Source organism: Thamnophis elegans, chromosome 9, assembly GCF_009769535.1.
Source record: "Thamnophis elegans isolate rThaEle1 chromosome 9, rThaEle1.pri, whole genome shotgun sequence".
Taxonomy (NCBI): Eukaryota; Metazoa; Chordata; class Lepidosauria; order Squamata; family Colubridae; genus Thamnophis; species Thamnophis elegans.
The window spans coordinates 72435494-72449476 of NC_045549.1; the positions used below are offsets into that span (position 1 = coordinate 72435494).

Here is a 13983-nt window from a genome sequence, read left to right on the forward strand (position 1 = left end):
AGACATCTTCAAGTTGCCAAGGTTGAGAAACACTGCATTAGAGCCGAGGTGGCCCAGTGGTTAAATGCAGCACTGCAGGCTACTTCAGCTGACTGCTAGTTCTGCAGTTCGGCTGTTCAAATCCCACCGGCTCAAGGTTGACTCAGCCTTCCATCCTTCCGAGGTGGGTGAAATGAGGACCCGGATTGTTGTTGGGATCTGCACCAAAGACAAATTCCTTGTGTGTCCAATCACACTTGGCCAATAAAGAATTCTATTCTATTCTATTCTATTCTATTCTTTCCATATTCTATTCTAGAATAGAATAGTATAGTATAGAATAGAATAGAATAGAATAGATTTTGCAAAACATACGCCACTGCTCCCAGAATTAAAAATCAATACATTTCTTCACGCAGGCAAAATGTCATAGCTCTGTCTCAATCAGACTTCCTATCATTTGAAAAGGGAGGTTCATTGCCTTTATGACAATTTCTAAACAGATTACATGCCGTCCAGCTCGTCAAAAAAAAAAAAAAAAAAAAAAAAAAAACCCGGTGTAATCACGTCAAACTCGTCATCTTCCTTGAGACAAGATCAAAACATTGGGAAATCTGACTTTCATTCCCCCTTTTTATTTTTTTCAAAACTTCCTCTTAAATAAATTTCTATTTTAAAATAGGAAATAGGGTGATGGGAGGAGGAGGAGGAGGAAGAAGACGAGACAGAGAAGGAGGTGGGGATGATTGACTAGCTCCGACTTAGCTTCCTCAGCCCACATTTTGCAATCTGTGTAATCGCGAACACCCACTACACTCAATAGTTATTACGTAATTGTTTTCTTTCATTGAGTTGGAGTGATTGGTCTACTTATCAGCTCTGGAGTGCACCAGAGGTGGGTTTCACGTAATTCTACCACCGGTTCACCATGCACCGAAACTGTGAGCACGCATGCATGTGTGCTTTGTGAGTGTGCGCACCCCTTCTGTCCATGCACTTCGCTCCTATGTGTGGCTTGCATGCATGTGCATGGCTTAGAAAACGTGGCTAAATAGGATGACATAGAGACAGGGCAGGTGGGCGGAGTTGGGCCCATCCTCAGGTCGCCACTACAAGTTTGTCCGAACCAGCCTGAACTGGCTGAATACCACTCCTGGAATGCACCAAGAAGAGGATACTGTAGAGAAAACCTTGACTGCAAGATGCAATCTGGGTCACTCAATGGGACCAGAGGTTTAGTCTTCCAAACTTCTGGACTTGTGATGGAGCCCATCTTCAGGGAACTTCTCTCTGCAATACCCTGTTTCCCTGAAAATCAGACCTCCCCTGATAATAAGCCCAATTGGGCTTTGGAGCGCACGGGCTGAAATAAGCCCTCCTCCAAAAATAAGCCCTCCCAGAAAATATTGCAACACAGCAGCAGCCGTGAGGTGACCACACTTGCCGCCTCCTGCACCTCAAAAATAATAAGACCTTCCCAAAATATAAGGCCAGGGGCTTATATTGGTGGTCAAAAGAAAATAAGACCCTGTCTTATTTTTGGAGAAACATGGTAGTGGTGAATATATGTAGGTCAGGCGTAGGTTGATGGTGAAGGATTGTCCTCCCAGCTTCTGGGTTGATTTCAAGAAGTTTCATTACCATTCTAGATAACATCTTCAGCAGAGTTAAATTAAAAACCAGGGTCCATGAACTCTGGCTTGCAGTCAAACGCCACAATCCCAAATCCTTAATCTCCCCAAACCCATCAGCACCACATTCAGCAGGCCATCTGCATTTAAAAAGACAACTCTTCTGAAGACACCAAAGTCCCCATTTTGGACAGAGAGGACCGTTGGTTTTAAAGAAGGTTAAAGAGGGGAAAGAAGGTTAAAGAAGGTTAAAGTGACCCTGAAGACACAGATAAACCTCCAAGTGGCCTCAATGACTCTCTAAAAGGATGAAAATGACCAGCTGTCTGCAAGGAGTATCAATCCTTCCATTCCCCACCATCCAGTCAGAGCTGAAGAAGCTTCTTGGATGAGAAACGAAACCTCTTCAGAGAAAAACCAGAAAGTCCAGTTGCCTCTTGAAAAAAGCACCTTTGGGACAACCATGACCTGGATGACTGAGAATCTCCATAGACCTTATAATCTCTACCCACACCAACACCAAATAGTAACCAGTTTGATTGGAACAACACACAAATCATCGGTCACACTACCACCTGCCACACTCATGAGTTCATTGAAGCCTGGCCCTCCACAAGCAATTCCATCAACAGACACATCAACCTACAATCATGAGCCGAGGTGGCACAGTAGGTAGAGTGCAGCAGTGCAGGCCACTTCAGCTGACTGTTATCTGCAGTTCAGCGGTTCTAATCTCACCGGCTCAAGGTTGACTCAGCCTTCCATCCTTCCGAGGTGGGTGAAATGAGGACCCAGACTGTGGGGGCGATATGCTGACTCTGTAAACTGCTTAGAGAGGGCTGAAAGCCCTAGGAAGCGGTATATAAGTCTAACTGCTATTGCTATTGCTATTGCTACAATCAGCCTATGAACCGCTCAGAATCCAAATCAACCACACAGTCAACCAGAGACAGCACTGACCCTCAAACAAACCCACAGAAACTCCACCACCAGAAGTTCCTCTCCAATGAGCCTAACCTGATGTCATCTCCTTATCACAAGGCCCGTCACAAGGCCATTGTGGCCCGCCAGCGGGGAAGAGAGCTGGCAGCAGATTTGGATAGTGAGGAAATTGGGGAGGAACATTTCCCAGGCTCCAATCATTCCCCTAACTTCTCCCAACACCCTGATTCTTCCCCCACCTTTCCATTGTCTTCACAGCTACGGTTTTGACCAACACTGTGCATTTCAACTTCAACTCGCTGACCGTAACACACGTCACGGTGAAGGCGTTCTACAAATTGACAAACTTGATCACATTTCCTAGAATGTGTGAGTCACTTTTTTGCTCTTGCGTTCCAGAATTTCCAACAATGGGTTGCAGAATCCTGGATGGTTGAAACCACATCTTTGGGAGGCATCTTCATTGAGTAAGACTGATCTAAGGTAAAGGTTAAGGTTCCCTTTGCACATATGTGCTAGTCGTTCCTGACTACCTGTATTCCACAAATCATGTAGAAGAAGACCGCCTAGACTGAAGCCAAGAGAAGGAAAAACGCTATATATTTAACTAAGAACCTGTCAGAGCTTTGATTCATAAAAAGGCAAAGGTTCCCCTCGCACATATGTGCTGGTCGTTCCCAACTCTAGGGGGCGGTGCTCATCTCCATTTCAAAGCCGAAGAGCCAGCGCTGTCCGAAGACGTCTCTGTGGTCATGTGGCCAGCATGACTAAACACCAAAGGCGCACGGAACGCTGTTACCTTCCCACCAAAGGTGGTTCCTATTTTTTCTACTTGCATTTTTTACATGATTTCAAACTGCCAGGTTGGCAGAAGCTGGGACAAGCAACGGGAGCTCACTCTGTTATGCAGCACTAGGGATTCGAACCACTGAACTGCCGACCATTTCTGATCGACAAACTCAGCCTGTCAGCCACTGAGCCACCGCATCCCTTTTGTAACTTTGAACAGTCCCTAAACAAATTGGTTGTAAGTTAAGGACAACCTGTAGATTCCAAAAATAGTTCATACTTAAGATCCTAGCGCTGAGGTGGAACTCCAGTTGAAACAGCACAATATTTCAAAATAGCTTACAAGTCTGGAAATAGCTCCTTCCATTCCTTACATATGATAATCTAGTTAACATGTACGTGGTATTCCAAATCTGGATTTGCAATTATTATGAATATGCAATTATTATTACAGTTGCAGGAACTGGGCATGGCTGATTTAGTGAAGAGAAGGACCAGGGGAGACACAACAACAGTCTTCCAATATTTGAGGGGCTGCCATAAAGAGGAGGGGGTCAAGCTATTTTCCAAAGCCCCTGAAGGCCAGACAAGGAATAATGGATGGAAAGTGACCAAGGAGAGATTCAACCTGGAAATAAGGAGACATTTTCTGACAGTGAAAATAATCAACCCATGGAAGAGAAGTTGCCTTCAGAAGTTGTGGGAGCTTCATCATCGGAGGCTTTCAAGAAGAGATTGGACTGCCATTTGTCAGGAATGATGTAGGGTCTCCTGCTTGAGTGCGGGGTTGGACTAGATGACCGACAAGGTCCCTTCCAACTCTGCTAATCTGTAATCTGTAGTGAAGTATTTTTAACTGGGTTACTGACACTATCCCTACAAGGAAAGCAAAACTGGAGAAGTTATGGAGTAGCTGCCCCAGATTAATACCTGGTAGGAAGCTATTAGGGCAGGGGTCAGAAACCTTAAACAAGGATCCACAAAGGGGGTCCTAACCAGAAGTCCCCAGTTCAATTCTGGAGCTGACCGGAAGTCCAGTTTCTCCACCATAGAGTCTCCTCCTAGCGTGGCATCCTTTTTCCTCTACCTGTCCTAACCAAAAGCCCTATCAATTTTGGAGCTGACCGGAAAACCCACCCCTTGCCATAGAGTCTCTTCCTGGCACGCCCTTCTCCCCCCTCAAACCGGAAGCTCCACTCAATATTGTGGTGCCGATCGGTGACAGGGAGCTGCAGCAGAGGGATGAAAGAGCCACATGCGGCTCCAGTTGCTGATTCCTGTATTAGGGAATTCCATAATTGTAAACAAGACAGTCTAGCTTACAATTATGGAATTCCCTAATAATTTCCTGCCTGATATTAACCTGGTGCAGCTTCTCCTTAGCTTGCTGCTAATACCTTAGAGCAGTTTTATGCTGTTAGCAATTCTTACATACCTCAGCTGGCATTTTTTTTAAAAAAAAAACCAATGTCCTCATACGAAAGTACGGCCCATCCAGGTCAACATATTAAGCTATTACCTGCCCATTAACACAGATTTTTTTCCCCACAGAATTAACATCTCCCTGGTACAATTTGCATAATCTCATGCAAATCGGTAATAAATTTACATGCATTGCACCCGAGTCGAGAAATGTTAACTCTGTTCAGTTCTCGGTGCCTTTACTGATGCTGCTGCTACATATTCTGTCCCTTTTGGGTGTTTGGGAGAAATATCCATCTGGTTCAGTTCCAAGCCAGGAGGAGGACACTGGAAACATGGAGGGTGATTGGAAAAATGGTTTAATGGTGGACAGGACCACGTGAGTTTGAGATCCTGGACAGCTGACCAGATGGAGTTGAGACTATGAAATCCTGGTTTGAAGATGGCCTCTTTAGAAACATCCAGCTGAACACTGTTATTTATTCATAAATATGGTTTATTGATCAATATTTCTCTTCATACGCCAGGGATCCCCAAACTTTCGGACATCAGGGACCACTAAATTCATAATTTTAAATCCCTTGGACCGCTAATATGATTTGCCTAATGACCAGGTGGGTAGGCATGGCTAGGTGGTCGTGTGCCTGGGTGGGCGTGGCTAACTTGATGTCACTCACATCGAGGGGCACCTTGATGACCTCTATTCGTCCCTTCCTTCCCAGCCCCTCCTCACCTGCCCAACTGGGCTCCTTATGGCCCCAACAGGAAGCCATTGCTGGAGCTAAGTAGCCCACAGGAGAAAGAGTTGGCAAAACAGCTCAGTTCAAATTGGATCTGACTGAGAAGGAGGCTCAGTAGAAGCACCTCACTGAGGACTAGGAGCATAGGCTTTCCAAGCAGAGGGAAGACCTGCGGGAGTGCAAGGTCAGGTATCAGTACCTGGAGGCTCAGCGGGCTGAGATGATCAACCAGTCCCAGGCCATGATGCAGTCCCACTGGAACGAGGCCCTCCGGCTCTTCGCCACCAGCAGTGCTTCCCTCCAGCCTTCGCCCAAAGCCCCCCACCAGGAGGCTGAAGCAGACCCCAAGTCAGAATTTCTGTCCCCTCCGACAAAAAGACCCCAAAGGGGGAGACTCTTGCAGCAACACAAGCGTTCATTGCACGTATCTGTCCCAGTTTGAAGACCCCAGATTTAGTGCAATATAAAAAATGCAAATAATTTTTCTGCGGACCATCAACATTTTCTGATGGACATCACTGCTCCACGAACCACCAGTTGGTGACCTCTGTCATAGGTCACCACCCAACCTTTCCTTTTAACCCAGCTCCCTTTTGAGCTCAGCCCTCCCTATGACCCAAAATTTATTTTTGAAATGCTTGCGCATATATATATAGCCCAGGTTCAAATCCCAGTAAGGGTGGGATGAGAGCTAAATAGCTTGAAATAGATCTATACTAGTCTCCCTTTATTTATTTATCAGCACAAATAAAAAACACACAAATATAACAAAGGCAACAGTAAAAAAATATTGGGTTTCTGTCGTGATAGACTCTTGTGACGAGCCGATTGACAGATGATGGAGGCGGTTGGCTTCCTCCCATAATTGGGGCTTACCAGGGGTTGTAAAAATCTAATAGATACCTTTCACCCTGGCTTCTCTGATAATGGATAAGAGCCTGTGGCCTAATGGCTAAGAAGTCTGCCTAGTATGTAATATAGCCCAGGTTCAAATCCCAGTAAGGGTATGGCTAGCTGATGAGAGCTAAATAGCTTGAAATAGATCTATACTAGTCTCCCTTTATTTATTTATCCACACACACACACACACATACACACACACACACACACATATATATATATATATGTGCTGATAAATAAATAAAGGGAGACTAGTATAGATCTATTTCAAGCTATTTAGCTATCATCAGCTAGCCATACCCTTACTGGGAATCGAACCTGGGCTAGCCGATGAGAGCTAAATAGCTTGAAATAGATCTATACTAGTCTCCCTTTATTTATGTATCAGCACAATTGCAACACAAATGTAACAAGGCAACATTAAAAAAAATGGCTTTCTGCCTGGATGGCTCCCAGAGTGAACCGATAGACAGAAAAGGGAAGCAGTATGCTCCCTCTCATATCTGGGCATACCAGGGGTTGTGACACAATACATACTGCATACGACTTAACATTTAGCAATGCAGAAAGTTTACCTGTTTGAAGTTGCCTCCGAGGAAACACCTGGGATTTCTGGAACGGGACGGTGCCGAAGCATAAAAGACCGCGTTGGCCTGGCGCATACTTTTGATGGACTTTGGGTGCAGTAGAGATCGTTTTCCACCATTTGACCTTTGAACTCAAAGAACGGCGTCTCCTGCAGATCATCGGGCAAACTTCCCAACCCTGATAAGAGCGGAGGTTCCACCTTGCTGGTTTCCTTTTCAGCGAGAGAGAAAGCAGAAGACAGAGGTCCATCTTTGGGAGTGGCATTAAGTTGAACCTCCAGATCTTCTCCTTTCTTCAGAGAACCATCACCCGTGCAAGGTTTCTTCTCCGGCGTCAAGTTTTTCACCGAGTTTCGTGGCACCGCAGCGGGATCTGCCAACAGGTTTGGACCAAACGTGTCAGAAGAGTCCTGATCCCAAACTGGACTAGCTCTGTGAGTTGTGTAGTGTGGATGTCTTTCAAGGTTACTGACGCAAGATGCATGGGACTGTCCATCAGACGGCCTGCCACCTGTTTCCTTCTGTTTGGGATCGAGGGGATGCTTGGGAGAGCAGCTTTGACCGGAGGTAGACGCTTCCGGCATTTTGGTAAACGCGACCTCCAAGTGTTTGAGGATTCGTCTACGGTGGCCCGTTGGCGATATTCCCATGTGTTGAAGGACGCTGTCATTTATTCCCACGCACTCTTGCAGCGTGTGGTAGCCAAATTCCCTAAAGTTGAAAAGGTACTGTCCCAGGTTGATGCGAATTAAAAAGGCTCCGATGTCTGGGTCAGCCTCCCTGGATGACATAATGGCAATTTCATGGGTGGGCTTGGCCATCAGAATCCCGAAGAGGCATGATTCCACGGGGTCATGTTGAAAAGCCGGACAAAATCCTTCTCCTGTACCGATTGAGATGTCCTCCACAATCCTACAATACAAAGGGAAAGAGGACAATACATTAAAATTGGTTGCAATATTCCAGAGTCAACATTTGTTGCTCATACTCAGAAAGAACCCAAGTCCTTTGGTGAGGTTTATTGACAAGGACAATACTGTCAAGCAAACAAAGATTTGGTCTTTCACCTCCCGCTGGAAGATGCTCCTTACAAATGACAGCAGTCTTCCAATATCTCAGGGGTTGCCACAAAGAAGAGGGGACGGAACTATTTTCCAAAGCCCCAGAAGGCAAGACAAGGACCAATGGATGGAAACTAAGCAAGGAGAGAAGCAACCTAGAACGAAGGAGAAATTTCCTAATGGTGAGAGCAATTAACAAACGGAATAGCTTGCCTTCAGAGGTTGTGGGTGCTCCATCACTGGAGGCTTTCAAAAAGAGATTGGACAACAATTTGTCTGAAATGGTATAGGATCTCCTGCTCAAGCACTGAGTTGGACTAGAAAGCCTTTGAGGTCTTTCTTTTCCTTTCCATTCCATTCTTCATTCCTCTATTCCATTCCACTCTTCTTTCTATTCTATTCTATTCTACTCTATTCTAATCTAATCTATTCTAAAATATTCTATTCTATTCTCCATCCCATTCTAATTCTGTATTCTGTATTCTATTTTCTATATTCTATTCTATTCTTCATTCTATTTTATTCTAATTCTATATTCTATTCTATTCTACTCTACTCTACTCTCCATTCCACTCTACTCCATTTCATCCCCTCTCTCCTCCCTTCCTTTCCAATCTTCTCTCCTCTCCCCTCCTCTCCTATCTCTATTCTTATTCTCTATTTTACTCTAGTTTTCTGAACTTTCTGGTTCTTCCTTCATTTATCACTCAACATCCCAAGAATATATACGGAAGGAATCTGAAGACATTAAAAAAATGTAGTGACACCTGGCACCAACAAGATTAGCTAAAATCTTAACAAATACCTCACCAAAATGTTGGAAATGCGAATCAATACACGGAACATATTACCATTTATGATGGACCTGTGAGGAGGCTAAAAAATTTTTAGGAAAAGGATTAAAAATTGGCTGGAGGCAATAACGGGGGTTAAAATAGAATGGAAACCTGAAAGTTTTTTTTATTCGGAATAATATCTGCGAAATACAAAAAAGAAATCGAGTACATATAGTTACGGCGGCAAGGATTGCCTTTGCCCAGAAATGGAAAAACAAATTAATTCCAAGCGAAGATGAAATAATAAGAAAGGTTATGGATTGTGCTGAAATGGACAAATTAACTAAAGAAATCCAAGGAAAAGAAGAATCAGAATTCTACCAGATATAGGATAAATGGTATAGGTGGATGGAGGGAAGAAACAAGAATCAATGAAGGAATATAACAAAACTCAAAAAATAATAGTTATGAGTAAAATGAGAGGGTCAAGAATGGTGAAATCCAAATGAAATGGAATAGAAGGGGAAATAATATAAGGTGAGCGGTATTGATTGGCAATTGCTATTAGAAAGAACAGGAAGCTCCTGTTCGTATTGTATTGTGTAAATGTGGTGTACGTCTAAGTTTTGTGTGTGTGTGTGTTAATAAAAAAAATTATAAATAAAAAAAATGTAGTGACAAACACGCCTTTGCAATTAACCATCCACCTAGTTTACAAGCAACTGGATAATCTTTTATAGGGTGGGAGTTACCAATTTTTCTTCTTTTCTTAGCTTGTCTATACATGACTACTAATTATTAATGAATGACTGGGAGAGGAAAAAAACAATCAGATAAAGCTGTCTAAAGGTTTATGGTAGAGATCCATAAACTCAGTCCCTTGAACCAATTTCATAAGCCAATGTTGTTTATCGTGCCATTAATCCCTTCCCTTCCTTGTGGTTTCCCCCTGCATTGAATTTTCACAGTATAAGCACCTTAAGACCAAAAGGGGAGCTCTCAAAACTTCGAAGTTTAGAGATCTATCTCTAAATAATAAGAGGCAACCATATAGCTCTGTGTAATGTTGTTCATCAGCTTAATAGCATCAAGAGAAGTTTAGCTCAACGTGTATTTTAAATTTAAGGAATACATTGAAGTGGCGACCCAGGGCACCCATCACCTGGAACAATTCGGGCAAAAGAGATTACCGTTCAATCCGTCAATCAATCAAACTTGCTTCTTCTCAAAATTCTATGTATGCTTAGTTAGCAAAACTAACTAAGTAACTACACGGAAACTTTTAGAGTCGGTTTAATGTCAGGGTTCCATGTAACACACCCATAGCACACGGAACTTCGAGGCAGGTAGATTCCTCAAAGAACAGTTTTATTAGATATATCCTGTTGACACAGACTGGTGAAAACCAACTCTAAAGGTTCCCACCAGTTTTCACCTATTTAAAAGTAAACGTTTTCCCCTCTTCCCAAGCAAGCAGTCCCATTGGTCCAATAAGGGTGCTGTCCAGTTGCTTGGCAACATTACTCCTCCTCCTCTCTTCAGCCACCTGTTGGAATGTCCTTGGTTCCCAGGGGAAAGTATTTTGTTTTGGCTACAAACCCCCAGCTACTGTATCTCTAATTCCCCCCCACTCTCCCTAACTCTCATTTCTGTTGTGACAACCCTGAAGCCTCAAGATGGCCTCAATCAGGGCACTTTTAAAGTTGCCAGCATGGTCCTAAAAAAACCCTCTGCAGTCTTACCAACTATTCCTTCTGAAGAAAAAGGAAGGAAATGAGGCAGTCACCAGAGAATAAGAAGGCTTGTTGAAGGCTCACAAGTTGTCAAGGAACTGATCGGTTGACGTGAGAAGGCCACCGTCCAGGCCTTCCGCACAGCCCTTAAGAACTGGCTAGCCCGTCAGGCCTGGGGACAAGGATAGCCGCCCCTCCCGAATGATGAATGTATGTTGCTTATTACTTTTATTATATGTGTCTACGTCATTGTTTTGTATTCCCCCTCCCTGATTTTATGTGAGCCGCCCTGAGTCCCCTCAGGGAAAAGGGCGGCCTACAAATGTTAATAAAATCTCAAAATCTCAAATGTCCTTTTCTGTTTCTTAGACAGCCCTGTACTGGGTGATCCAAGCTGCTTGGGGGGGGGGATAACTCTTTATTCCCCCCCCCCCCACACACACAATTCTAATGGACCTGGACCAATACCATTCTTTTGTGTGCTAGGACAAAGGTTGACGTCCATCACTCCTGACACTGGATTTTAACATTGCCCTGATTCAGGAAAAGAATTGCTTTGTTGACTCTGTTGTAAATCAACCATTGAATTGTTGTGGGGAGGGTCCTTATTAATCTTTGAAGAAATCTGAGCACCTAAATAGTTCACTGCATGGAAGTTCTTTCTTTCACTAGTGGCCAGAGGAATTGGCAGCATACTCTGACAGTGAGGAGGTTGGGGAGGAACATGGGCCAGTCCTGGAGTCTGGGGAAGGCTCTGATGAGGGCTCTGTGTCGGAGGCAGAGAGGGGCCCAGGACCATGCAACACTTATCAGCTACTTGCAGAGACAGAGATAAATGGGGAAGAAGAACAGCTGGAGCCTGTTCCCAATGCGCGCATGCGCAGAGCTGTCAAGAAAAGGGAACAATTAAGGAACAGGCCTCAACTCGAGAGTAAAAGCACAAGTGGATGGTGAATGGCCCCTCCCATAGGGAATAAATAGGAGAAAAAGGGGAATGGTGTTGGCAGGAGACAATTAGTTTGTTTATTAGTGTGAAGATTTTACTTATCTGAGTTTGTGGGTTAACATCAGCGTTCCAAATAGCATCCAAAAGTAAATCAGAGTCCAAGGCAAAGTATTGCACAAAGTTCCAATTTATTAAGAGAGCCACGTTGGCACATCTGGGAAAACCCGAATCTGAAAGCTTCCCGGTTTTCCCTACCTAGTTGAAAGTTCAAGATCTTGTTCCCACACCCACCAGTCCATCACATAGTCCAGTCTCCCACTGCCATGCTGGCAGAGCCCCCAGAGATCCGGACCCTACCCACTCTCATGGCCTTCTGAAAGGCTATCAAAACCTGGCTATTCCGGCAGGCCTGGGGCTGTTGACCTCATGACCAAGGTCCAGACCCGATTAGACTGGGTGCATGATGTGGGGTTGTTTTTTTTAATCTGTTCTTCCTCCGTTTTTTTTTTTAACTTTTTAAAATTTATTTTCTGTAAGCCGCCCGGAGTCCTTCGGGATTGGGCGGCCTATAAATTCATTAAATCAATCAAATTAATCAATCAGTTTCACCCATCCAGTTCCGGTCAGGTGCAGAGACAAAGGATGACCTTGGCTTTCTAGAAAGAATGTTGTTATGGCTACATAGCATCTAACTCCGTACAATCCCATTTTCCCACAATAGAAAATGCATAGTAGAATAACAGAAAGTGTGGCAGGGCAAAGATCCACAAGATGGTTGCAGGCCTGACAAATAGATACAAACTCAAGGTCAACTACTCCGAACTCAATTGCATAAAATACGACTTCAGCAACAGAGTGATCAACGCCTGGAATGCTCTACCTGACTCCGTTGTTATATCCTCAAACCCCCATAACTTTAACCTTAAACTGTCTACCATGGTCCTCACCCCATTCCTAAGAGGTCCATAAAGGGGTGTGCATAAGCGCACCAGTGTGCCTACCATCCCTGTCCTACTGCCCCATTTATTCGTACCCATTTCCTGTGTTCGTGTCCATGTTTATACTTCTACCTGTTATCTCGTACATGTTTGACAAACTCATTCATTGCATGAATTCATTGCACGGAAGTTCTTTCTACCTTGAGAGTCAGGAAGACAGTGGAGGAGGCAACATCAGAGAAGCCCATAAAGCGGTAAGAAATAGGATTCCACCTTGTGCTAGGTCAACCTGGCCAGGTAACTTTAACCATTATTACAACCACCTCCCTTCATGTTTTATGCAACTCTTTTTTTTTTCTTTGACAGGTAAAAGCACAACCTGTTTTGGCTCGAGTCTTCATTTAGCAACCGAAGCAAAGGCCGAAAGGAAAAACCAGCTTCTCTGCTTTTAATGATGGACGTGAACCAGATTTTTTTTTTTTACATTTTTAATTTACTTCCCCCTTCTCCACAAGCAGCAGGCAAAGTGGACTTTGCAAACCTTTCGGGTGGGATGTTTTGCCAAGGGCACCTGCATGATCAGTTACTGTTTTTGAGCTGGGTTTCACCTCATCTGTACTTGTACCTTTGGTTTTTTTCCTGCCTAAGTGTAACGCCTTGCTTATCTCCACATTAAAACTCATTTTGTTGGATTCAGCCCATTGTCCCAAAGGTGCTTTTTCAGGAGACTTTCTTGGTTTTTCTTTTGAAGATGTTTCGCTTCTCATCCAAGAAGCTTCTTCAGTTCTAACTGGATGGTGGGGAATGGAATGATTTATACACCTTGCAGACAGCTGGTCATTTGCATCCTTTGAGAGGGTCATTGAGGCCACTTGGAGGTTTATCTGTGTCCTCAGGGTCACCTGAGTGGTGCAAATGATTCCTGCAGTCTGCAATTTTTTCCTCTGGAAATCGATTCCCACTCCCACTCCATTCAAAGGGTCTTCATCCTAAATTGTATAGCTAGAGATTCTCTGTCATCCAGATCATGGTTGTCCCAAAGGTGCATTTTTTTTTCCCAAGAGGCAACTGGACTTTCTTGGTTTTTCTTTTGAAGATGCTTCTCAACCAAAGAAGCTTCTTCAGTTCTGACTGGACGGTGGGGAATGGAAGGATTGATACTCCTTGCAGACAGCTGGTCATTTGCATCCTTTTAGAGGGTCGTTGAGGCCACTTGGAGGTTTATCTGTGTCCTCAGGGTCACCTGAGTGGTGCTAATGATTCCTGCAGTCTGCAATTTTTCTGGAAATACATTCCTAGGTAAAGGTAAAGGTTCCTCTTGCGCATATCTGCTAGCCGTTCCTGACTCTAGGAGGCAGTGCTCATCTCCGTTTCAAAGCCAAAGAGCCAGCGCTGTCTGGAGACGTCTCCGTGGTCATGTGGCCGGCATGACTAAACGCCGAAGGCTCACAGAACGCTATTACCTTCCCACCAAAGGTGGTTCCTATTTGTCTACTTGCATGTTTTAAATGCTTTCAAACGGCTAGGTTGGGGCAAGTA

General features: G+C 44.2%; 1 protein-coding gene across 1 annotated transcript in view; it reads right to left on the reverse strand.

Moving 5' to 3' along the window:
- Positions 1 to 13983, reverse strand: part of ARAP2 (ArfGAP with RhoGAP domain, ankyrin repeat and PH domain 2) — a 52288-nt gene that overhangs the window by 26415 nt on the left and 11890 nt on the right. The window contains exon 2 of the mRNA XM_032223672.1: positions 6979 to 7902. Coding sequence (XP_032079563.1) covers positions 6979 to 7811 — 833 coding nt within the window. The 5' untranslated portion in view covers positions 7812 to 7902. The remainder of the gene's footprint in view (positions 1 to 6978; positions 7903 to 13983) is intronic.